Source organism: Anopheles coustani, chromosome 3, assembly GCF_943734705.1.
Source record: "Anopheles coustani chromosome 3, idAnoCousDA_361_x.2, whole genome shotgun sequence".
NCBI lineage: Eukaryota > Metazoa > Arthropoda > Insecta > Diptera > Culicidae > Anopheles > Anopheles coustani.
This window is the reverse complement of record NC_071288.1, coordinates 50,287,034-50,312,625: the sequence shown is the minus strand read 5'-3', so window position 1 is coordinate 50,312,625 and position 25,592 is coordinate 50,287,034. Positions and strand designations below refer to the sequence as shown.

The 25,592-nt window shown below is 45.0% G+C and overlaps 4 protein-coding genes across 5 annotated transcripts in view; 2 read left to right on the top strand and 2 right to left on the bottom strand.

Moving 5' to 3' along the window:
* The window catches only part of LOC131262488 (zinc finger protein rotund), a 29,833-nt gene extending 27,698 nt beyond the window's left edge, over positions 1 to 2,135 (top strand). Inside the window, exon 5 of the mRNA XM_058264504.1 lies at positions 726 to 2,135. Within this exon, the coding sequence (XP_058120487.1) occupies positions 726 to 2,135 (1,410 nt within the window). The remainder of the gene's footprint in view (positions 1 to 725) is intronic.
* Positions 2,136 to 6,408: 4,273 nt separating this feature from the next.
* On the top strand, positions 6,409 to 7,386 carry LOC131260286 (tRNA-uridine aminocarboxypropyltransferase 2). The gene is made up of 2 exons (XM_058261981.1): positions 6,409 to 6,581; positions 6,641 to 7,386. The coding sequence occupies exons 1-2, from the start codon at positions 6,487 to 6,489 to the stop codon at positions 7,341 to 7,343; spliced, it is 798 nt and encodes a 265-aa protein (XP_058117964.1). The 5' UTR covers positions 6,409 to 6,486; the 3' UTR covers positions 7,344 to 7,386.
* A 2,373-nt stretch (positions 7,387 to 9,759) lies between these two features.
* Positions 9,760 to 17,492, bottom strand: LOC131260281 (synaptotagmin-4). Its single transcript, XM_058261976.1, has 3 exons — positions 17,453 to 17,492; positions 11,072 to 11,750; positions 9,760 to 10,438 (listed from the first exon to the last, which is right to left on the bottom strand). The coding sequence occupies exons 1-3, from the start codon at positions 17,490 to 17,492 to the stop codon at positions 9,760 to 9,762; spliced, it is 1,398 nt and encodes a 465-aa protein (XP_058117959.1).
* A 2,120-nt stretch (positions 17,493 to 19,612) lies between these two features.
* LOC131260285 (tropomyosin-1) lies at positions 19,613 to 25,511 on the bottom strand. 2 transcript variants are annotated; one of them, XM_058261979.1, is made up of 5 exons: positions 25,487 to 25,511; positions 23,371 to 23,813; positions 23,085 to 23,304; positions 22,833 to 23,010; positions 19,613 to 20,369 (listed from the first exon to the last, which is right to left on the bottom strand). In XM_058261979.1, the coding sequence occupies exons 2-5, from the start codon at positions 23,742 to 23,744 to the stop codon at positions 20,287 to 20,289; spliced, it is 855 nt and encodes a 284-aa protein (XP_058117962.1). In that variant the 5' UTR covers positions 23,745 to 23,813; positions 25,487 to 25,511; the 3' UTR covers positions 19,613 to 20,286. The 2 variants fall into 2 exon arrangements, with proteins under 2 accessions (XP_058117962.1, XP_058117963.1); XM_058261980.1 differs by lacking the exon at positions 19,613 to 20,369 and adding an exon at positions 21,961 to 22,167.
* Between the last annotated feature and the right edge of the window lie 81 nt (positions 25,512 to 25,592).

The following is a 25,592-nucleotide window of genomic DNA, read 5'->3' as shown; positions in this document are numbered from 1 at the left end:
AATAACTAGTTTTGGAAAAAAAGTATTAAGTTTTGGCGAAAATATCGAAAACCAAATACATCTAAACCATTTTAATTAAAATTCATATTTATATTTGCAGATTTATAGATTTGAGATATTAACCTAAAAATTAAATTTTAATAAATATTTGAAACATTAAAGATGACATCTGTCTTTGCTATTATCAAAACTCTCGAAATAATTGTATGCGTAATAACAAGCGATGGAAATAAAAGAACATTTACATTTGAGTTATCTAACTCAATCTAACTAATGTCCATAATATCAATCTTTTTTTTATAAATATAAAAATAGCAAGACATTTAATTATTCGGATAGTTTTTGCGATATGGGTTTTCAACACATACGAATAATGATGCGTCTGAAGATTGGTCTTATGATCCATATAAGCTATATGGATATTCAATTCAAGTTGCTAATGAATTATAGTAATTTTTTTAAACTGCTTATTGGATATCGTATGACGATGTAATATGCAAAAGAGGCATAACAAGTTACCTATAAAGTGGCCTTTCTTAGAGATTATTTGGCCTTTCTCCAGGTAACCAAAACAGTATTTCTCAACATTTATAAATACAATACAAATTTTATACAAGACACCAAATTGTCGAAGTAGCTACAAAAACTCTTCATTATTATCGTCTGTACTCCAATTTCTCTTTCAACTCGAATTTAAAAGACCGATTTTTCCTTATCCGTTCCAGATCTTCACCTCCAAGGCCGATCTTCAGCTGCACACCCAGATCCATATGCGCGAAGCGAAGCCCTATAAATGTTCGCAGTGCAATAAGGCGTTCGCCAATTCGAGCTATCTTTCGCAGCACACGCGCATCCACCTCGGCATCAAGCCGTACCGGTGCGAGATCTGCCAGCGCAAGTTCACGCAGCTCTCGCACCTGCAGCAACACATCCGGACGCACACCGGCGACAAGCCGTACAAATGTCGCCACTCTGGCTGCCTGAAGGCGTTCTCGCAGCTCTCGAACCTGCAGTCGCACTCGCGCTGCCACCAGACGGACAAACCGTTCAAGTGCAACTCGTGCTACAAGTGTTTCGCCGATGAGCCATCCCTGCTGGAGCACATCCCGAAGCACAAGGAATCGAAGCACCTGAAGACGCACATCTGCCAGTACTGTGGCAAGTCGTACACGCAGGAGACCTACCTGTCGAAGCACATGCAGAAACATGCCGAGCGAACGGACAAGCGGCCACCGATCGGAACGCGCAGCAGCAATAGCACGGTGAACCTGAGCGCCACTACCCCCGGAAGCAGTTCATCGGGAAGCAGCAGCAATAGTAACAGTGCGTCCAATGGCCAACCACCGGCCGGTGTCGTCGGGTCGACGCCGCTGACAGGGGACAGCGCTTACTGGCCGAAGGTGAGCCCAGATACGGCTGCTGCCACAATCAACGACGTCATCAACCAGCAGAACAATCACCACGAGTTCAGTCTAACCCCGAACGGCAGCCAGGGGAGTGGCAGCAACGGTAGTGCCGGTAATGGACCACCAAATCCCCAACCGAATGGCAACAACCCGGATCTCAACGTGACGCACCACCAGCGAGACGACACAGTCGATGAGCTTGTCGGAGGTGTAGTAGGATCTGCCCGAGGACAACCGGACAACAGTGTCGGTTCCTCCCAACCCAATGGAAACACGCCGGGTGCGGGTGGTCCATCTGTCCAACAGGCGACAGGTCCACAACAACAACAACAACAGCCCCAGCAACACAACGGTACCGGCACTATGAATGGTAACCTCGCGATCCCACCGGCCTCGACTCCGATGGCCAGCAGCTACGACACCAGCAGCATAGCGAAGGCGAACACCAACTCGGCGTTCACACCCATCAACGCGATGCCGCCGCACCTGAACAGCCTCCAGCACCATCATCAGCTTGCAGCAGCCCAGCGGCCGTCCTATCTGTACGATGCCATCAGCTTCCAGAACCAGAAAGCCGGCATCAACCAGAGCCCATCGAACGCGTTCCCGAACCAGCTCATCTCCCTGCACCAGATCCGCAACTATGCGCACCAGCCTGCTGGTGGACTGATGGCGGGCGAGCATCTGCTCGGCGTTACCGTCGGGCCGGGCGGGAAGGACAAGGGCTAATACGGCGACAGTGTTCCTTCCGGAGAACCGTCCGGTTCGATCGGTTGGATCATCTAAGAACGAAGAATGCGAAAACCCTCCGCAAGCCCAACCACACACAGAGAACATCCAGTTTCCTACGATCCATTCCAAGTTGTTTCTCCTGTAAATCCTACTGTAAATATCTATTCAGCCGATCAATCGGTAGAAGTAACCTGTTCGAAAAGCCAGAGGCTATGAGGTCAAGTATAATTATCGTCGGTAAAAATATCGTCTGCATTCACACTACTTTGCAGCATTCAGAGATTCGATTAGTTGAAGAATCAATCGATAAAAATAGCTGCTTACACATAAATTTGGTTTTCGCGTACAGTACAAAATATTAATTTTCATGAAGGATATTTTTGTAACGATCAATCGGAACTTTCTCCACGAGAGATTTTCTTAACTGTTGCATTTAAACAAACCTTAAAAGCTGCAAGATTGAAGGATCACAAGAAACACTGCGTATGGCTACAAAAGGAATTAAGATTTGGAAAGGCTAAAGAAGATTCATTCGTTCTTACAGGAACCTTAAAATTTGAAGAAAAGTACTGAGTTGGTTTGAGTTTAAATCTTGCCGGTAGTAAGCAATCATTGCAACAGTATCCACCGTTTAGAACCAGTAACTTATTCGCGAATGCAACTGATTGAAAGGAATCCATTCAATCGCGTTGGATTAACGCATAAACAGATGTTTAAGTTTAAGGATATCCCAGGGGAGGGCAAAGTTTATATATAGATGGGAAATAATTAAATTAAAATGACCGTCCATGTGAGACCATCGTATCGTTTCTCTGAACAGTTTAAGTTTACCAAGCCATTTTCCCCTTGTTTTTGCGTTGTACAGTTGGGCTGATCAATTTATTTACTGCATCCCGGGAGAGATTACAACATTTTAATACTTAATATGGATAGTTGGTTGAGCACTTTCATGTTTAATTTCCTACATACAACTGTGATAAACCAATGTGGCAAGATGATTCTACAAAACGGATTTATTGACGTTTCTTAATTTTTTTTAAAATGAAATCCAATGACAAAAGTTCACCTTTAACATTCCCTCTACGAGTTTGTAACTTTTTTATCCAGCTCTTAAAAGACAAATGTTGGCATACGATGTTTAAATGTAAATGTAAATTAATATCTTTTTCGCCAGAGAGAAAAATATTGTAATAATATCCTTTAAAAAACGTGAGGACATGGCTAAATTAATAGAGTACGGATGTGAATTACAGATTTCTCATATGTTGTGAGTATGAGAATATATGTAAATGGATGTGCTTCACGTACGGAGGGATACAATCACTAGGAGACATTTTCCAGGATCATAAACTATCTTACTAACTAACTGCAAATTAGATAATTGAGCAATCAACGACAGCAGATAACATCGATGAGCACAAGAGAACAATAAGCATGATGAGGTGAGAAAAGTATACATGGCCCTAAATAACCCTTTGGACCTTAGACATCCAGACGATGTTAAACCGCCGAGCGGAAACAACGAAACAGTGGGGCGATACTACTTAAGATACAAGGGCAGAAACAGATTTAAACTTATTCAAAATGAAACATACGATGGAATTATGATTCAACAAATCGATGGATTGTCCTAAAAATTGCAACGGAAACCTACGATAAGTTAATAAAGTACTGTAACTTAAGTAACCGAATTCAAGATATAATAAGTATCACTTGGAAGGAAGGAAAGCTACGCGTTCGATACGATCGCAAAAACACTGAGCGAAACTTGTAACTAGGTATGTGTTTATTGTTCTCGCGTTCTTTTATGGCGATCGTTAGAGCAAACTACAAGTAATTAAGAATTCTGCAGCAATGAAAGTATACGCAGAACCCGAAACTATTTTTATTTGTATCATTGTAACTGTAAATCCTTACAAAATTACAAAAAAGCTAAAATATGAAACTATTCCGAATTGAATAAATAATAAAATCTTATAAATGTATGTAAATTACTTAGGTGGTTATTACTTGGGTGGTTATTGTTGTTTTAACTTGTAATTGGTGGTATCCGATTTGAGTTGAGATTTTCATTTTAACGAGCTGTACGGATGCGAACATCCGGCGCGAAAGCCGTGGTTCTGTGAGTACAGCAAGTTCATGCAGTTGGAAAGGCATCTGAGATAACCGGTGCTCGGAACTCGATACGACGGCGTATCGTAAACTATCTAGAAGCCAGTTTCATTTAAAAAAGGTCCAAAATGAATCAGAATTATACAGAATGTTACGTGTATCTTACTTACCATGCGATCGTTACATTTAACAGGACCAAGCGTTCCCGAGATGACTGGACAAATGGTGCCGGTGAAGAATTGTGCCATGTGTGGAAGATGTGTTAACTAGAAGGTAGTATATTAGGTAGAGGTGTACAGGTTTTTATTTTATTGATTTTTTCCATTTCCATTCAACGGCAAATTTGAATGATGGAAGAACCGCGCATTTAAAGTATGCGTTCGCGCCGACTCGACATTGCGTTTGGGATAGCGTTTCTGATCCGAACGTCAACTTTTTCGAAATTTCCCAGAAATTGAAATGAAATGTGCCATAGCTGTTCAAACACCACCAAAGAAACACAATTCTGGTTCATACTACGGGCTTGACACGAAATTCTAAGAAAATTGCAACACATTAGTCTATCGAAACACGTTAGAATAAACCAGTCTGTGTAACCGAGCGTTAAGGAGAAGACGGAGATATCGAACAAATAGTAATCTTGTGTGTTCAACAGAATGTCCGTTCGGGAGCAGCAACCGGTGTTCAATCAGCAGCTGGAACAATGGCAAAGAGATGTGCTGGCACTGAAAGCGCAATTGATTTTCCGTGCACTAACCATCGCGTATGCGCTTGCTGCATTTGTTTCATCACCAAATAACAGAGAGGCCTACTACATAGCACTGACGGCAAACGTTTTCACCAATTGCATTGAACTTTACCGGCGCTTGCCTAGGTTCCAGTTTTCCGCTTCATACCTGAAACAAGTAATAATGGCATTATCATGGCACTACGCTCTATTTTCGCTACAATACTTGCACGAGCCGTCGGAGCCGCTTCTCATTGTCTCAGTTGTACTGTTGGCGAATTACCCGGAACTCTATGGTTCAAGGGAAATTACCATTTATCTGATTCAAGTACAAATTCCGCTACATTCCCGTAGACACCGACGTTAGTGAGATTTCCGTTTTGCCCATCACGTTACTGTTTGGATTGTGTGAAAATGTGGAAAACCTACTCCAACGTAATTGCAGAAGCAGAAACATAAAAAACGATTTTTCGTACATGCTTCAAGCATTTACTATATGTAAAACTTTCATCAAATAAACTACCTTGAAGTGAATAAATCATCGAACTCTTATAAACGTTATTCTGTTTGTGTTACTCTACGTTGATCCACTAATATGATTTTCATCCATAATCCAACATGTGATAACAATATTTGGAAACTTAATAAATTGATTGATTTGTGGTTAGTTGCCGGTCTTTATAAAGTTATAACTCCTTAGAGGTCTGCATAACTAGTTTAGCTTGCGAAGACCCAGGAAACTTGATTCGTAATAGTGTAAATTCTCGCTAAAGAAGAAGATTGTTAAGGATTTTTCTTAATTAAATACATGCCACATTTGAATTTGTTCCATTTAACAACTCGTATAGCAACGAAAGTTCCTATATAGTGCCAAGAATCTTACATGCAAAAAATATTTTGTCCTGTAAAATCCTTCCATTTCGAGCTGTAAATTGTGTTGAGTTGTAAATAAACTGGCAATTTTCAACCCCTCGGGCATGTAAGGTTTTGTTTTTATGAGCTTGGTCATATGGTAAATATTATGAATCAATCACCCAAGACTCTTTCAGACTGATTCATGAATCTTTTGGGGTTCGAAGCTAAAAACATTGATGAATCTTACGAATTCTTTCATTGTCGTATATCAAGCGAAGAATTAAAAATGGTCACTACCCGTTTTTGCATTTTTGGACCTTACTTTTCTGTTCAGCAAACATAAATCAATCTGTGGGACTCATGAATCTCACAAATGCATCAAAGAGTCATTCACATTCATGAATCTGAATCGGAATTATACAACTCTAATTTTGATCTACTGCACAAGGTGGCTGGAATGAAGCAACACTTTCTTCTCAACTTGAAAGTATTGCTTCGCTCTAGTCACCTTCGGTTAAGCTGTCATTGCAAGCTCATCATAAACAGAATTGTTTACTTTTGTGTTAAAGACAGTCTTACTTCCTCGATGACCATTACGGATAGTGTTTTGTTAAACAAATATCGATTAACGTTAGTTTATATTCTATAAGAACGATGAGTGAGGCTCTTTTAGAGACCGCAGCATGGGAAGATTTAGCCAATATACCAGCAGACCCTCCAAAAATGCGTCCCATGTGTTCTAAGTGCTGGTATGAATGCTGAAATTACTATGTTATGCACTTACAAAAGCCACGTGCAATTTTTACAGCCGCCCTGTGGCCGTCTGCTGGTGCTCAGCGTTGCCTTCACAACTACTAATTCCCGGTGGTCGCATTGTTCTGCTGCAACATCCTGCGGAAGAAAAACGATCTTTACGAACTGCCCCCATGCTTTCAGTAGGCTTGGCACCCGGCAAATGTCTGATTTACAAAGGCAAAAAGTTCCCTCGCCACGATCACGAGTTGGAGTCCATTCTGGCCGATAAACGATCGTTACTTCTTTATCCCAGTGCTCATTCGGTTCCGATTGAACAAATTGACCCGAGCGAAGGACCCTACAATTTGATCCTTATCGATGGAACGTGGCCACAGGCAAAAGCTATCTACACCTGCTCCACTGCACTGCACGGAATGCGGCAGGTAAAACTTATATCTTCCGGTACGAGCAACTACATCATACGAACCCAGCCAACAGACGGTTGTCTCAGTACCTTGGAAACGGCCATCGAAGCACTTAGCCTCTTGGAGCGAGACGAACGGTACCGAGAGCAGCTGCTGCAACCCCTGCACGCACTTTGCCAATTTCAGCTAGCAAACGGAGCGGTCACACACCAGTCCAAGGAGTTTCTCATCCGCCACAACCAATATCCCAAACTGATTGGCCGTCGATTGAACCGACTGCTGAAGCGAGCGGATAATTTTAAGGACGAGCACGACACTGAAAGCGATGACAAAGTTAGACCATCATCGTAGAATGTGAAAAGACGAGACAAAGCATTTTTCGTTTTTAAGATTTTATTATACCACTTTATATTGTACTGATTTCATAACATAAAATAGAGCATAGCTTTGTTATATGTATATATACATTCACACAGCGGAATTATCGATGACCATTTCCAATCTGCCTAGCAGTTGCGTCTAGTCTCTACTTTGAAGTGATCATTTCGTCGATCTCTGTTGTTGGAATATTCACTTTTTTTAAATCTAAACCATTAATAACAACTAGTGAACTAAAGTAGCATGCGATCCGCAGTAAACTTACACGCGTGAAAATCAAATCATTTTTCATGTTCCACATTAGCATTATGGGTGTTCCAATAGGTGAGCTTTTAATTTACAACCCACTTACATTTCATAAGGTGCTTAAAACCGAATCAACCGTCATTAATTTAATGTCGTAACAGTATTCCAGATTCAACACTATGCAGCTAAGATAGATATTCAGTGGTTAAGACATTCCTTCTTGATGCGTCTAACCTCTAGTACAGACTCATTCCCATGTAGTTTTATTTTTGAGTGCCTTTTTCTTGGAGCTTAAATGCAATCTATCTTTCCATTTCAATTAAATTTATGTTCTGAACAGATTTGTATGCAATTTTAAATTTTGTTTCTTACTTGATCGGTTGCGATACTCGCTCTGCTTAAGTTTGCACAAATTAACCAAAACTAATCTGCGACCTGCTGTCTTCATCTTTCCTGTCTCTGTTCGGAATCTCCAATTCATCCAGCAAATTAAGCGTCTAACCTCATTCGTTAGAAAAGCTACATCCAAAACTAAACACTAATGCCCTATTTATTCACAGCATATTCTACGTTGTTTGATTTTTTTCGGTGCGAATTTGTACGCCTTTGTAGTACTTAAATAACTGAAACTGAAAGGAATGGCTATTAACCAACCCCAATGGTTGGTGATGTATGTACAAAGAGGCTAGATTTTATTTTAAACCATATTTTTGGTTGATATAAAAAACGACTTGAGGAACTAAACCAACGGTTAACAGATGGAGTTGATAAGAACAACAAATCGTCACCTAAAAAAGTTGCGCCAAGCTAAAACAATACAATTGTAGTTTTAATTTTCGCACAAGCACTCACTCCGCATTTACCATATTAGACCGTACAACGACACGGTCTCACGGATGCGCGATCGATCCTACAAACCCTTTGCCTCGATCAAGCCTTTGGTAACACTTATCACTGCATCCTTATACTCCTAAACTAGTGGTGTCCTTTGGCTCTTTTACAAAGAGCCATGCAATACATTGTGTTTCTCATGTTTATGAATTTTTTGTCAGAAATTACAGCTTCAGTGGAATTCCTAAGCATTGACTATAATTGCTGTTCTCATATAGAATGTTTATGTAGTCCAGTTTGCTTGCCTGTTGCTCGCTTTCTACGGTAGAATAAATACGATGTTTCTAATATATACTCTGATGGACACTGGTTTGAGATTCTCATCATTGGTTTTATGCAATTTTGTTAATACTTTCGTTGGGGTGTACTCTGTTTCTGCTCTACTAGAAGAATGGGGACTTATTTTTCTGCTTTCTGCACAGTGCTTAAGCAGAGGTCATATAGTTCAAGGTCCTGGGAAGAAGATCCATTCTCATAAATTTGCTTTTCATCCAAGGAAATATTGTTGAAACATATTCGATTGCGTCGCGATAAATGTTGGTCTCAAATTAAAAAGATCATCCAAACGGCCCTTCTTGAATGTTGCATGTGTTTGGGGCCAAGATAAGCATTCACTGACTGGCCCCGTCCGCCATCCTCCTGTTGTAATGGTCAAAAGCTCTTGCCTAGTGTTTGATTTGATTGTATTCTTCCGTCACTTCGTTTCCGTTAGTGTATGCATCCTGTGGTTTTTGCATTAATAGACTTCATAAGTGTTCAAACACATGGTTGCGCTTAGCTATCCAGGTTGCTGGTGCGTGCATGTGTCCTGCTAGGCAAGCGGCCCTACGCTAGCCCACCGAAAGCTATTTTTTACTACTTTATATCGACGGCTGAAATGCTGTGGATTCACAAGGCGGAAATAGTCTGATTGTGTTGATGGTGACATGAATCCTGTGTCGTCCCAATTGCCCGACCCGCTATCGTGTGGGAAATGGTTGGGATAAAAAGGTTGGTTTACATTTGGTGCATTTAAATACCTCTCCGATTGACTTTGGTTTCTGGACTTTCGAGGATTCTTCTTGTAATGAATAATGAATGTAGAAAGCTTCTCATGTCCACTGCATAGCCGCGCCTCCAGTTGATGCTTCAGTTCGTTTAAGTGATTCATCTGCGTGTCAACCGATTTAACGCCATTCTCAAAAGTGTTTAGTTAGGTTGTTTTCAACCCGACCGGACCCTTCTCCGTGCTGTAGGTTCCCCTAGAGCCCGCTTACTCCCGCAACTTGTGCCAATCGGCAATCTGGCGGCGCGGTGAGTTGCACACCTCCTTCCAGTGGTTCAGTGCCGACCCATTGCTGCGCGGTCCACCTAGCTCCAGGCGTCCGATCACCTCGTTCTTGGTCACCCGGTCCCAGTCCAGCAGCATCAGCTCGAGCGAAACGCCGTCCAGCGAAGCCCCGGCCCCCTCGGTGGTGGGAATGTCGAACGCGAAGCTCTCGTTGAATACCGGGCTGAGCGTTCGCTTCTTGACGTGCGTTTTCTTCTTCGCAATTCGCTGGCCATTGTAGAGCAGGTAGATCTTCACGTACGGATCGGCCAGTCCGGTCACGTCCATGCGGGGCAGATTGCGTGCCTTCAGCAGCACCACGGTTAGGCGGGCCGCAGCCGGTTGCCAGCAGAGTGAAATCAACAGCTCACCACGGCCCTGCGCACGGATTTTCAGGCTGCGGGGTTGGATCTCGCGGCTCAGCGCCACCTGCTGGTTCTCGATCTGCTGCAGGTCGATGCCGCTCAGCGGGCACACCACCTCGCCAATGACGTCGTCCCGGCTGTAGCGGTCGAAGCTCAGCACCACAAAGTGCAGCGACATTCCGGCCAGTTCGGTCAGCGTCAGCCCGTAGAAGGTAAAGTCCTCATCGTACACCGGATTGCGGGTGTTGCGCAAAACCCTGCGAAGATCGTAGACGAACAAACGGAAAACGGATGAGCATTTAACCATTTCGTACACCACCCGAAAAAAAGGGCACCCATTCCGACGGTTCCTTGCCCTTGGCAGAGCCTCCGGATACCGAAGACATTAGTATTTATTTTTGGAACCCATCATCCCATTTCCCCTAGAAATGTCCAAACTGAAGAACAAAACACAACGAATATGCTTCTCTCCACCGCAAACCAGCATTGCTGACTAAGTGGATTACTTTTCAATTCCAGCACCGTCGTTTCCTGCCGAGGCCGGAAAAAAAAGTTTCACCATTTTTAGCTATATTTAACGCCACAGCTGTTGCCATTTCCACGCCATTTTATCTCTCGCTGGCGAAACACGGTTTGTCCAATGCTCATCTCTTGTGTGCCTTCTGGCAACAGTGCCGGGACTCGCCTTTGTCGTTTGCTGACCTTCAGGTTGATGGAGGGTTGTGTTTTGTTTTTTTCTCCCTATTTTTCTCTCCCCATTTAGGTGCCTCCCCATGAAACGTAAGGTTCGGGGTGTTTGGAAAAGTTGGTCATTTATGTTGCCCATTCTTCTTTTCTTTTATTTCACAATAAGCTTGGTTGGTGCTTTTCGCCCCCGTTGGGAAACTTACCTTGTTTTCACCTTATGCTGCTTGTCGGGCAGCAGCTGCAGCTTCACGTACGGATCGGTGGCCGTTTGCTTGCCGTTTGCACTGCCATTGCAGAGTGTTCCGGCCGGCATGGGGGACAGCTCGGCGGCACCGGAGCCATGGTTCTTTCCGGGCAGTCCGCGGCACCGCACAACCGACACGACCAGCGCGCTCCGATCTGCCAGGAAGCGTAGCTTGAACACGATCGCACCCAGCTTGCCGTGCTCGGTGCCGTCGCCGTTCAGCTCGGCCGTCACCGGGTCGCCCATCTCCGACACATCCGGCGACTTCGGTTCCAGCTGGGCGTTCTTGGGGATGAGCTCGTTCTCCTCGGTGTACTTGGTCGGCGGGACGACGCTCGTCGTGGTGGTCGTGACCACGGTCGCCTGCTCGGTCGGGGACTGTGCCGGTAGGTGGCCCGGCAGCGGTTTGACGCTCGTCGGCGACGGGGACTTCTTCAGATACTGCGGCGGTTGGCCACTCGGCGAGCGGACCGCCTTCGGGGGGCGCGGTGGCTGGAAGGGCAGCGACGACGCCTCGTGGTTGGTCTTCTTGTTCTGCCGCCGGAAGCGACGGGCGCAGAAGCACGCCGTCACGGCCAGTATGGCGGCCGCCGTCAGTCCCAGCACGGCCGGCACAACTGAAATGAGCACAACATAATCTGAACGAGCGCGACCGGATGACTAATGACGTATCCTCACTGCCCGACGGCGGGGGTGGCCGAAGCAAACGGAAAAACGACCGGCGATGGCCGCCTTACAAAAGTTCGCTGGCAGCCTCTTTAGGCCTCCTCGCCCCGGGGGTGGCACCGGTCGCTTATGTAGGCTTTGAAGATCGTAAAATTTGCGACTAAAAGCCCACAAGTACCATAAAGCCGTGCGGTGACCAATTCATTTCGCATTTGCGGCCACTTTTCGGGGCCCGGTAACGGCCCGGGACGATTTGTGAGCCCCATTGTTCAAACCCCGGGAAGCCGTGACGATTCCGGGGATAAGGTTAGCTTACGGGATCCTTAAATGATATGCGCGGGGGCAATAAAATTACACCTTACGTGGTTCGCCCTCGGCGTTTGTACCGTATTTGCCAGTGATAATGTTCCATAAGAGGACTGTTTTAGAAAGGGGGTTTGAAGGGAGTACAATGAATTCATTGAAATTATTAAACCCAAAACTGTAAAGAGGAAATGTTTCGTAGGGGACTATTATTTAAAATAGCTCAAGGATAAAAGAATATGAATATAGTGAAATGATTAACATATTTCAAAGGAAAAACAGTTACATAGTGTTGGTACCTTGCACCTTTGTTTCTTGAAAATGATTTAATTCGTACTGGTCGAAATATAGCTTTTCGTTACTTGCGATTTATGTATTTTTACATAAAATTTGTATAGTCACGTACATTTCTGTAAAAATCCCGAAAAATGAAAAAGCCATGCAAATGCGTGGCCGGCATTATGTAGCGTAAAATATTTGCAAATATTTTACCCTCCCTTTTCGGTGGTCACTACAAACCCCGCCACGCCTCGCTAACTACGCCCACAGGGTTTGCTATTTCACGGTAGCTTGGCTTTTCGATTACGCAAACCCGGTAGCTTCCCTCATTATCTTGGCCCACGGACTGTTTTTCTCGATAAAGAACTCAACGCTTGTAAAACCCAGCAAGCACGAGCAGAGCGGATACCTTTCGAAGGTTGTAATCAATTTGCAATCTGGATATCTACCGCTTGCAATCTTTCAAACATCCAGCTTCAGCCTTCCCCAAACACAACTCACATTTCGACAAACGCAGCTCCAATTGCAATACAAACATATTTTTACGACCCGCTTCGTCCGCGCCCACGATCGATGTATTTTCGTTCGACTATAATTCTGCCCTTTTGGGGTTCGAAATAATGAACCGACACTCTAAACACACATATTCAAACCGACATCGGCAGAGAGGAAACCTTTGCATTACATTTTCACGCAGCGGGAGCACTAAAAATGCGTAAAGCACATTTTCCAAACCCGCAAAACCAACGGGAGCCGTTCCGAAAAAAAACACTCTTCGACGAGGGTGCAAAAAAAACATATAACATAAAACAACCATATGCCAACACCGGTGGAAAGCTCATTCCAGACTCCCAACGCCGAATGTGGTTCAGAAAAACGTGGTGCGCCGTACAGAAAAGTTCCCAAACCACCCGACCACCTTATCGGAGCTTATTAAATATTGACACATCTAACAAGGACAGGTGAAGTAACGAAGTAGTACTGTTAGATAAGTAAAAACTACGACTTGTAAAGTAAACGTGATAGTACGTAAACAACTTGATATTGTTTCCTACATTCGTTTAATTATATTAACATATACAAACTGATTTAGAAAAACTATAGAATTGATCCATGTAAACCTCGGGAAAAAGGAACGACATGTAAAATTCAAGAAATCGATCGTAGAAAACGAAATTCCCATCTTAGCATCTTTCAATGAAGAAGTTGGTGTTACAACTAAAAAACAACGTCTCTTACATTATTCATGTTCACCAAAACTTGCTGCCCATACCCACAACTCTCGGAGAAGAATTCAACCGAACGTCCCTGAAGCGTGAGCCGGTGTGAGCCGGTGTTGGGTTTGTGAAGGCGTTTCGATCCTGGTAGGAAAATTTTTGGTGGAAATTTGTTCTTACAGCTGCCACCTACCGACTTGACAAAAAACAATTGCTACAACGTTGGTCCAGGTACAAACCAACACAAAAACCAAGAAAGAGAGAGCTCATTCCATGGGATTTTGGCGACGTGCACACGAAAATACTAAACAAATCCACTGTTACAGCATTAATTAGATTATCGGTGGCCGTGCTGCTCTTCACTGTATCGCCCTGTATTCAAGGTACGAATGAAAATTAGGTGCGCTAAGCTTGGCTTTCAAAATCCAAATCAACGCTGGTGTATGGAATGCTCGATATCGTCGGTTGAATGCACGAAAAGTATGATCCTGGTTGTATTAAATTTGGCGAAAAGGTAATCGTATCATCGGCTCCCTTACACCATTTGTTTGTTGTATTTTGTTCAGTGATTCATGAAATTTAGCTAGTTTAAAACTAACGACAAATATAGCTCTGTACCACAAGTTGTTCAACTTTGATTATTTTGGTTAGTTTCATGAAAACCACAATGAATCGTGTATAAAATGTGTATAAATTTGTGGTGTATCGTAGTTTTTCTATCTTGCGCATGTTTATTATTGTCCTAGTAGGACTCATTTCTAAGAGCACAATTTTATTGTATTTTAAATTAATTGATTTTGAAATCTCTACTCAAACAAATTAATACTCCTACGTGGCGATGCGTAAAAAGTATGCCACCATCTTTGGATTTTCGTTTAATTTATGTGTTTTTTTATTTTAAAAAACAGTTAAATTTCCAATAAACCTTAAAGTGTATTTTTACATTAAATGAACCATCCTTCTTTCGCACTATGTTTGATTTCTCAATACCACACAAGGGCACAAATTGTTTGTACATCAATAAGAAATTCATTAATTCCTTTAGACTTTCCGGTTATCACGTTCCACTTAGGTAGTAAACTTTATATTTAAACTGTAATTGTGTGTTATTTGGAATATCTCATAAAAAAGGTCTCTTTCGCAACATTCGTTTGCTTAGAACGTCGTTCAATTCCGATGAAAGTGTAATGGATTTTAAATTAAATATTGGATCACATAACTATGAAACTCTGGGTGATTTTAATTTCACCTTCCTTCCCCCCTCAGGCAATCGGGCCAAAGTTCTACCGTAAGTTGATTCTCGAAGGAATGCGATCTCATAACTGCCAGCTACGCAAACACAGTTTTCCCAAGCACCTTTACATGCCCTTCTGTCGAGCTGATTGATGGCGTATTTTCATCTTTACGGCCATTGCTCATGGTCTCCTTACGTGAGCCCATTACTGTGGCTGTGCCCTCGCTGCGCCGAGCTGGATGGCAACGTCCAACCGGTCCCACTGGGACCAACCCCGAGAAGACGGACTCGGTAACGTTCTGTTTTCCATCTGCAACGCCACTCCCGGGACCCCAACGTCTTGCTCATGAGCGTCCACGATGACGTCAGCCAGCAGCAGCCACCTAAAGAAAGTACGTTCGAATGTATCTTGCTGCTTCTAATTGTTTGAGATGTCGTTTGAGTTTTCGCACATTGAATGGATCTTTATTCCAAGAGACAGACCATTGCTGTCTGATGCTAGATCTTTCACCGGAATAGCTTTCGTTTATGCAACGCAATTGTGTAGAAAAGGAATCGTCCACCTCTATGGGAGATGGCAAAAGAAAAGAATGTGCCATTTACTAGGATACCCCATACGTTATGCTGGATGTGACAAGTCGACGTGCACTGGAAGCGTGTCACTTTCACCACACATTCGCCTCATCAGCGCGCTCGCATTCCTTGTAGGATGTGGACTCCGACCTGGCAGCCTCCGTTCTCATCCACACAAGCCATCCTTGGCTTTATTTTGTTCATACAAGTGCAAGAAAGGAAGTTCAAGGAAAGTCTTAGATGGAGGTTAAGGAGCGCCCCGGCGCCGTGTCAGGATTCCCGAAGCCGATGCCAAGGACAATGCAATGCTTTCTCGGAAAACACGCGGCCAGGCAATCGTTGGCGTGCGGTCTTTACTGCTGCTATGGTAAAGGCTGCACGTATCGAACGGTTTCGAGCAGCGGGAGGCTCACGGTCGAGGATGCCGGGCCGGATAATAGCCTGAGAACGGAAAGGAGATTGCATTCGCTGCGAAGGCAACGACGCCCACGTGCAATCGATAGGATGGCGGCCAGTGGCAGGCCACCATCGCGAAGAGGGGGTGGTCCGGCGGAGCTTAAGCAGCCATCTTGAGGATTACTCTACGGGGAGTGAGTGCCTAGTGAACGTGACTAGCAATCTCAATTTATTTTATAACACCTGGGAAAGTTGACAATTTTTGGAATTTATTGCAGTACCATATATCAATTAGTGCTCATGGATGGATGGTTTGAACAATGAAGGTTTTCTAAAATGGAGCAGTTAAATATTAACTACACCTGAGCTATTGGACTCCTATAAGAACCGTGCATTAAACATCTATGATTAATACAAAAATAATTTCATTTTATTTTCTTAATTTATCATCAGTCAGTAAAAACCAACAAAGTAAAATTCCTTAGGAGCGAGGTATAAAGTAATACCCACCTACCTTTTCGAAGGAGAAAAAGCTTGGAATGGTATTTAACAGTATCCATTACAATGAAACTTCGATTGCGAAGGCAAAGGTCAACGTAGAAAGTAAATCAAATTCGTACGTCATAGGGGTAAATAAAATTCATATGATGAAATGTTTCAGCCCATCTCATGTTAATGTGATCATAATGCTTTAACTAGTTTGAAACTAATTTAAAACTATAACTCCAATATGTGCTACCAAGAAAATGTTGTTTATGTGATCCCCATAATCAAGCGCCATCGAAACACGTTATATCGTTGAAAAGAGATTTCCCCAAAACGGTTTTGGGCCCTTTTCAAACACCTCAATTAGTCGGGTTGACCACAACATTAAATGCCGCCATTTGCTCGGTCACTTGAACGGTCGCCAAATGTGTATCGAGACGAGTATGTGCAAACTGGAATGAGGTTGAAATTTTGGCAAAAGGCGCAAAATTAACGACATAAAAATTTACCGACGCTGCCAAGAGCATTTTGGTAGCATCAAACGAAAAAGACCTGGCTCGTAGATTAATCGTAGATTTAGCAGTAGAACGAACCTCTTTCGTCGCGCGATGCTGGGAAGGGTGTTGGAAAATGGATTTCCGATAAGTCTAACAGATAAACTAATGGTTCAACTAGGCTGTGCGGACGCTTTGGTTCCTGTCTGCTCCATGAGTCATGAAGGTACAGGTGAATCAGGCTCGCTGCCCCGCACCGGAAGCGAGACAGTCAGGGTGGCTCCAGAAAATTGCCACGGTCGTGCGGGAAAACACGCAACTGCAGGCGCCAGGCAGTCCGGTGCATCGGTTGATTCGAAGAATGCCACCAATATGGAATGGTCTGTTACTTCGTTTCTACCTTTGGTCTCGAATGTAGCAACTTCGCATTGGACGCGTACAGCCATCCAGACCCTAGTCTCTCCCTCCTGATCCCGATTAAAACCGTAGCGAAGTGTATGATGGAACCGATATCGATTGGGGGAGCATACAAAAAGTGCATCCACTGTGCGTTTCAAGCCCATGTGTGTGCTCCTCCGATTGTGTGTGTGTGTGTGTGTGTGTGTGTGTGTCTGTTGTAGCAAAAACACTCCGTAGTTGCTTCAGCCATCCCGCCAGCGCGTCTTTTCGTAATCGAAATAGCTTTATATTACCAGTTTCCAGCGTGTTCATGTCGGGGCCGTGGTCGCCCATCTTGTTGATTATTCCAGACTCCGCCGTTGTGTCGCTTGGGTGTAGGACCGTAGCCTACGCCTGATAGGCAGCAAACAGCGGATTAATCCACACGACACTAGCCTAGTAGCTCAAAACACCAGCACGGATTACACAATTTTTGAACCAGGACGAGCGACGCAAAACTGGGTAGTTCGATCCCTTCCGGATCAATGCCCACACAAACACAGTCGCGCTGCAAGGGAGAAAGGAACGCCACACACTGTCCCGCGACGTCACACGTCCACCTGAACGGGGGTGGCCCTTTTTCGTCAGCAATTTTCCACCACGAAAACCGCCCGTTCACTCTTTTGCAACGTTTCGATTTCGAAGCGAATTGCAAGATTCACCAGAGCCAATTCAGCGATGGTCAGCTCGACAAGACACTCGCCTGCTGGAAGATATTCGCAAAATCACACGGACAACCACTAACCAGTAAGGACCGTTTCCTCGCACATTCACGGTACGTGTGACCAGAGGAAGCCAACGCGTTTGCCAAGCAGATCGATAAAGCAAGCTGAACCCAGAGTGGGACGCATGCGTTCTGTGCACTACGAAAGCTCTCTTCGCTTTTCCACTGTTGTTTCCTATACATAGTTCACCATGGTTTGGACACCACAATCCATTCTTTCCAGTGTGGGGTAGAAACCTCAAAACTTGTTTGAAATCTGTTTTGAGTGTTCTCAATTTTAACGAATTGTAAGCGTTGGTCGTTTTCAAATTGCCTTAAAAATTAGGCATTTAATATTATATTATAAGGACATTTCTTGTTAAACAGCCAACGGTTTGTTCTATTCCTAAGAGAAATTATGGGAAATGGGCGAGAGCTCCCCATTGAGCAAGGCGAAATGTCACCTACGCGAGGCGACGCCAAGCCGGTTCCCCGAAAAAGAACAACATCCTGCGCACGTTGTGGGATTTTTGGGCGTAATGAAAACAACACCGAAATGATGAGAGTTTTTCCGAGCTTTCGTGGTGAGGCTCAAGACTTACAAACGTCAATTGTGTGCTCGGTCGGTTGACGAAAGCTTTCGATATCGGGCAGACTATTACATAACATACAGTTTGATTATTGCTCTGTTTTGATACGTAGAATATCAATAGCAATTTAACAAGCCGTGACAAATTTTGGAATCTGTATTTTCTATTCGTGACTGAACGCAGCAAGTTCGTTTTTAAAAATTCATGAAACGACTTCATAAATCAAACTGGCTTCGGGGTGCTACAAGGAAGGTTTTTGTAGCAGCAGCTCTGTCTCGATAACATAAAATTAACCCAAAATATAATAACACAGATCAAAGATATTTGCTTTACAGCTGGATATGTCCGGCTAACGGATCAAAGAAACTAACATGTTGTAAACAATAACGTTAGTTTAATCTGAAAATAATCACAGGCATAGAACTTCAAAACTAACGTTAGCGAAAGGTTCAGATCAAAGGCAGTCTACAGGTAGCTTTTTAAAAAAATGAACATATGAATTCTATGAGTGAGCTTTAGAATTAGAAAGAGAAAATAATAATACCCAAAACATTTTATATAACGAATGTTTACGTTATATTTAACGACTAACACTACAAGAATATTTTTAAGCTACTTGAATTCAATTGCAGCCCGTTCAAATCATGGATAACGGAAAATTCGCACACTTCCCTTAGATTTATTTGGTTTTCTTTGAACATTCCTCAAGTCGCATTATACTTACTTTGCCTTTGCCACTTCCGTTTTCACAAAGCTTCAGTCCTAGTTCGGAAACCTGGAAAGAAACTCAACTTTACACTCGTACGGTAAACTTGATGAAAGTTTCTTGCAGAAAAGCTATTCACGTGAAACACGTGCACCATAGTGTTTAACCTACATCATATAATAATCCCATTCTTTTAATTTTTCTCGTTCCAGACGACCTCTTCCGCTTTACTGCGAAGTGACTAAACGTGTATATCTTACACAACCGTTGTGATAAAGATTTTTCATCACGAGTTGGAACTTGAATCTAAAGGAAGAGCTACACGAGGTAAGTCAACTATGCAAAAAGCCCTTATCGCACTCTTTAAAAGTTAGATAACCTTTCCCATTTCCCATGACAATTACGAACGTTTCTGGATGTTTACTTAAAATTATTTTCCGTCCTCATAGATTTATTCAAAAGATATAAATAATACATTTATCGAGAGAAAGTAGACGTGGAAGATTCACATGCCTCGATGTATGATGTTGTTGATTCCTGGCTCTAGGACTTCTCCGCTTCCGCTAGCCGAGCGCTGGCGCGCGCACAGTTCCGGCAACACCGGAAGGGTGGCGCACCGGCGCGACTGCACAAACCCAACCCTAATGCAAAATGACGTGATGAACTTCTCACTTCCCACTAACAACAACAACAACAACAACTACGACAACAACAAGATGAATTTTCTAAACTGCTTCTGGATGGACTGCTCAATTTTCTCCTTTCAAATGTTCAATGCTCCCGGCGATGTTGGACGAGCATCTTCTCTACCCTGCACCCTGCCCTAGGACGGTGATGGTGTCTCGATCTCATGTGTATGTGTATGTGTGTGTGTGTGTATGTGATGTTTGGCACACACTTGGCCGTAGCTTCTCTCCGTGGTGTTTTTCGTTGGTCGGTTGCTTTTCGATTTCGGTGACAAATCGCTCGATGTGTTTTACCTAGCATTGGCGGTCGCACTGAGATGTTGACGTTCGCTGACAAACTAACGGAGCGGTCCGCTGCTACCGGCCGACGACCAACGAGTGGCGGCCCAATTGGCCAGCGTGCTTAGTAGCCAGCCAGCTCGGCGAAGGTGGAATCCATTTCGTCGGCCAGAGACTTGTACCGGTCCTTGTTGACGCCCAGTTCATCTGTGAATTGAAAGAGCGGGCACGCATTAGTGGCATTCGTGGGCATTCGCAGTCGGAGCGCTCGAGACGGTGGGAGGTACCAAAAAGAAAATGAAAACGATCACAGACAATTACACGTAGTTTTAAAAATCAAATGAGCAAAATAAAACAACATTATCCACAACGCTCTGCCCGCCTGCGGGCCTTTCGTTCGCGCGTTCGGCACGTCCAGCAGTCGTCGTGTGGCGACGAAACCGACCCGCAGTTGCTGATGCTGTGGCCCGGGGTGGAATAACATGAAAACAGGACTGAAACACGCACCACAACTGACTGGTGAACGAGGTAGACAAAAATGGCTAGACAACAGGTGAACAGGTTACCGTAGTGTTTTTTAAAGTACACATGATAGTAGATGGTTAGTAGATACTACACATAAACACACCAGGACGGACCGGTCAACCCGGCGGAGAGAAGTGCAGGATAATAAAGCGTTAAGAACTTAAGCGGCAGATATTGCAGAGCGAAAAGAAAAGAAATGAAAAAACGATTCACCCGTTCCGAACCGAACGATTTCGAACGGGATCACCTGTCTGTCACCTGTCATTTTCGACGATGGGTTTGCGGTGACGCGAGCCTACACTTTCGGGGGGCCGAAGGTGGTTTGGTGTACAGAGATTTAAGAACGAGAAAATCTATAATAAACACATTCACACACGCAACATTTTACACAGAGTGTTTTGGTGATGGCACGATGAAACACTTTAGACCACACAGTGGAATGCTTTGCTGAATGCTGAACGGTTACACCACAGAACATCGGATATGTAGCAATGGCTGTCCGAAAGTGTGTCGCGATCGCTTATTCCCTCACCAGCCAGCCAGCCAGCCAGTGTCAGTGCTGATGGGGCGATCGAATGAAAATGAAACGAGATCGTGGTTTGATCGTATGCAAATTCGTATGATGTGCATGTTTCGATGTACGAGAAAATTGTCGCAGGCTGCTCTCAGAGATTGGATGGAGTGGACATTTACACATGAACGCACCAGGGGGGGAAACCGGACCGGACGGAACACAGTTGGGATGTGAATCTGGTACAGTGGTATGTAAAGTGGCTTTACAAAAGAAAGAGGCACAAGTCCACAAGACTTGATCACGATCAACAGAGAGAGAGAGAGCGAGCGAGAGAAGTATGATTTTTGTTTTTATGCAGTAAAATAAAAAGAAAAAACTTCAAAAAACAAATCGAAACGCTAAACATAGTGGAATTGGCGTGTAACATGCGTTACGATAAATACCTAAGGTCGATCGATAGCTTCACAGTGTCCATTCGTTCCACTCGCGCCACCATTTTTGGACGGTCTCCCACCCACATTGTACGTAGGACGCGATAAGGATCACCTGAACTAAAGCGCAACACGCTCCTGGCCCTTGCAGCGAGGAGCGAGGCGCCGTACTGTGTTTTTTGCTACATCGGTTCGCTGAGAAGAAGAAGCACGAACAACGAGTGCGCCAAGGAAGGGGCGAACGGACTACTGAACCGAACTCTACTACCAGCCGATCGTGAGGCGAACGTATCGGAGTGCTGCTTGGGCTGACCAGAGTCGAGGGCGAGGCATGAGGCAGAGATCTGGGCGGGGCTGGGATGTTGGGGGGGGAGGTGGTTTGCTTGCTTTGGCTAAGCGGTCGGGCATGGAAGTGATGCCTAACGTTAAGACGGAAGTTGTTAGCGTGCAGTTTAGTATCCGGTAAGTTCGGCGAAGGTCGAATCCAGATCGTCGCAGATCGCCTTGTACTTCTCCTTTTCGTTCATCAGTTTGTCTGCAAGAGATTACAGAAAGGTAGTTGTTAGGATTGCGTTGATGTGTCCGCGTTGAGGGAGCGTCGCAAACGTCCGTGCGCACGTTCCGGCAGTCGCAGAGGATCCCCCGATCATGATGCGACGTTTGACGCTGATCAGGATGGGAGGGAACGGGGACGGGGGGACGGGTCTCTGACATTTGATCTCGTCTCTCCGGCGCCGTTTCGCGCGGCGGCTGTGTGACAGGCACTTGTCTCGGCTGAAATAACTCTAGGCGAGATAGGCTACGATCGTTTTGGCAAACAGCAAAAGCACCCGTACGGCTATTTACAGCTCAGTTAATTCAAGTTCAAGCATACAGCGGAGATAGAGAGAGTGTTTGGTGTGTTGGATGTTGTTCCTGTGTGTAGCGCTAACATCTACTGTTACGGTCAAGCCCTGGTTTGCAACTGGAAGGTGGAAGTGTTCGGGATCCGACTTCACAATCTTTCCACTCGATAGACGAAGTCGACCCGATCGAACGGTCACCAAGGGCCAGTAGGCCATGGTGGACCATTGCTTCGAAGTGTGATGAGAATGTGTGCAGAAAGTGTACGACGCGCCACCTGTACGGCGTACGTCAATTTTGTTGTTGAGGTGTAGTGGCCATTAGATACATTCGCGGGGCGCAATCTCACGCACGTACCTTCTAGTCTGTCGACCTCCTTCTGGAGTTTCTTGACGTTCTTCTCGGCGTTCTCGGCACGCGTTTCCGCCTCCTTCAGCTTGATCGTCAGGGTCTTCAGCTGGCGCTTGAACTCCTCCACTCTCTGGTTGGCCTTGTCTTCCGAGACTTCCAGAGACTTCAGCGAGTTACCGACGACCTACGGTGGGAAAGAGGATTTTCCTCGGGTTAGCACTCGGCGTGGCTCTGACCAGCGTTTCCGTGCTTCCGTACCTTCAATTCTTCCTCAAGCTCCATGATCTTAGCCTCTCCAGACTTGACACGATCCTCAGCGACTTCCAGCTCGTCTTCAACGAAGGCCAGCTTGCGGGACACTTCGTCGGACTTCGTGTCAGCGTCTTCAGCGAGCATACGGGCTTCCTTCAGCTGGTTGGACAGCTGATCCATACGCTCCTCATCCTGCTGGGAACGGTTCTCCAACACTTTGCACATACTGCAACGAGAGACGTCAATCGTGTCAATCGAAATGCGTCGGTCTTACACCCTCCCGCACTCTTACCGGTTGTTCTCATCAGCCGACTGGGTGGCCTCCAGCAGCTTGGACAGGGCGGCGGACGAGCGCTCCTCAGACTTTTCCAGATCCTCCTCAACCTGCTGCACCTTGCGGGTCAGCGCGGCCACGTTGGCCTCGGTGGAGGTGAGCAGCTTGTCCTTGTCCTCGCAGTCCTTGGTTGCCGTCTCGAGGGTGGTCTTGAACTTCTCGTGGTCCTGGGTGACCTGCTCCAGACGCTTGGTCAGTTCGGCGACCTCCTCCATGATCTTGTCCGCACGGAGGTTAGCCTCTTTGGCCTGGTTTTCACAGGTGTCGGCTTTGTCCTGTGCGTTATCCTTCTCGATCTTCATCGCCTGCATTTTCTTCTTGATCGCGTCCATTTTGGATGTTTGTTTTTAGCTAACCTCGGGCCACAGAGAAACAAGAAGGAGCTAACCTTAAGGTGCTGGCTGCGTTTTTTGGGAGAAGAAAATGGCATATTATTAAGACATTCAAATCGTGCTTTTGAAACGAGTAAAATGTGGGAAGAAAACATCTCCTAAAATCCTTTTTCTTGTCTCAATTAGAAAGACCCCTTTTTTGTGCCTATCTATAATCGCTCTGTGCCTATAATTTCCCTACAACATTTATTGTGCAAGATCAAAGCCAATTAGAACCTTTTCAAAATAATTGAAAGTACTCAAGCCGATCCGGAAATCCCGTCCTTGGTTTTAAACTTCAACGCAATGAGAAGTAAAAAACAAATTGTTGGAAACAAAGCTGCTTCACTTCACCCTAGCTCTAGTGCGAACAGTGTGGTGCCTAGCTATGCTGTCCTAATTATAGAAATTTACACTTTCCAGCCAAATCGCACTGAGCACATCCGCGCGTTCGGCCATGCGTGTGCGGTTCAACATTCCATCCGCAGCGCCGCAGCCGTTCCCTACGCCGTCCTCACCTACCTGTCCTTCGAAAGGCCAGGCGCACCGGCCAGGCGCTGTTTATTTCAAGACATCATCATAAAATATCCCATGTGTGGGCGCTGGCCACAATGGTGGTTCATTAGGTTAGGCAGCATGAACATTGAAGAAGCAAACGCTCCCCGCTCCTTTGCGAACTACATTCAGCCCTCGGAAGGACGGCATGGGGGTACCGAGAAGCTCGGGGCGCTGTGTGGTGCGCAGGGCGCCACGTACGCATACGCCATCATCGCCATCGGTGCGCGGGACCGCATCGCGCAGCATCGTCTAGTAAAAATAGCACCCCGGGCCACACGCTTGCGATTGCGAAGTCTCGTCCATGCCTTATAAGAGGAAATCGCCCGACTTCGAAACAGCCGGTCAGTGTGTGCAGGGAATCTGGCGGAACATGCGCAAAATGTAGTGGCCGACGGAAAACGACTCGAAGTGGACGTGTTATCTTAGGTCCACTACTAAAGCTTTTCGCTCTCGCAGGCACTGTTACGACATAAGTGGGTTTCATATCCTGCAATTGTTCACTTGCAAGAACGGAAGAAAAAAGTCATTGTTTTCTTGGCCTCCCACCCTCCCGAATTATCCGAATCGATGACCAACAAACAGGCGGTTATTCAATCCACCTCGGCTGGTGGCGGTGGGGGCGGGGTGGGTGGAGAAAGGGGCCTATTTTTAGACCCGCACCGACTCTTAGTTTTCCCACGGCTCATCCACAGTCTTCGGCACGATTGCAGAAGGATTTAGGCTACGCGGTTAATTATAAAACGTTGCGTGAAATTGGCTCGCTCCCGAAAAGAATGCTATTTTTGGACATTTTCCAACCCCGAATGACCGGGGGTCTTCCGGCGGACACCTGTACACTAGATTTTACTGTCACTGGTAACGGCCGTTCGGTTAGAATTTCCTCCAGCACAACTCTATCCCACATTCGACCGCCTAGATCGGCGGATTCTAATTCACTGTATTCCGGGGTAATTTTTAAACTGAACAATCGGTTCCGATCACTCGAAGGAAACACAACTTCCGTTCTTTTCCGAGAACCATTTTTCACTTTACAAAGATTCTCGTTTGTTTCTATTGGCTGATCATTTGCTGGTGTACTTTCCGTGAAGATTTTAAAGACAGGTTTCTTACGAACCAAATGGAACCAAAAAAAACAACAAACCAACCTGAGCGCTTTCACTCAAATCCTCGCAAGACTAAAAACACGATAGCACTGAGTAGCGCATACGAGAAAAACTCCGATTGACCCTTACAACCGACCCACACATTAAC

Bases quoted from the DNA above. Each gene is read 5' to 3' on its own strand.
- LOC131260285 (XM_058261979.1), bottom strand. From the start codon at position 23,744: ATGGACGCGATCAAGAAGAAAATGCAGGCGATGAAGATCGAGAAGGAT. The intron at 23,305-23,370 runs GTAAGAGTGCGG...CTCTCGTTGCAG, and splicing joins TCGGCTGATGAGAACAACCG to TATGTGCAAAGTGTTGGAGA. The intron at 20,370-22,832 runs GTACGTGCGTGA...TTCAATTCACAG, and splicing joins GGAGGTCGACAGACTAGAAG to ATGAACTGGGCGTCAACAAG.
- LOC131260281 (XM_058261976.1), bottom strand. From the start codon at position 17,492: ATGGGCGACCACGGCCCCGACATGAACACGCTGGAAACTG. The intron at 11,751-17,452 runs GTAATATAAAGC...GCGCTCGTTCAG, and splicing joins CATGAACACGCTGGAAACTG to ATTATGTTGTGCTCATTTCA. The intron at 10,439-11,071 runs GTAAGTTTCCCA...CGATCTTCGCAG, and splicing joins CAGCATAAGGTGAAAACAAG to GGTTTTGCGCAACACCCGCA.
- LOC131260286 (XM_058261981.1), top strand. From the start codon at position 6,487: ATGAGTGAGGCTCTTTTAGAGACCGCAGCATGGGAAGATTTAGCCAAT. The intron at 6,582-6,640 runs GTATGAATGCTG...CAATTTTTACAG, and splicing joins CCCATGTGTTCTAAGTGCTG to CCGCCCTGTGGCCGTCTGCT.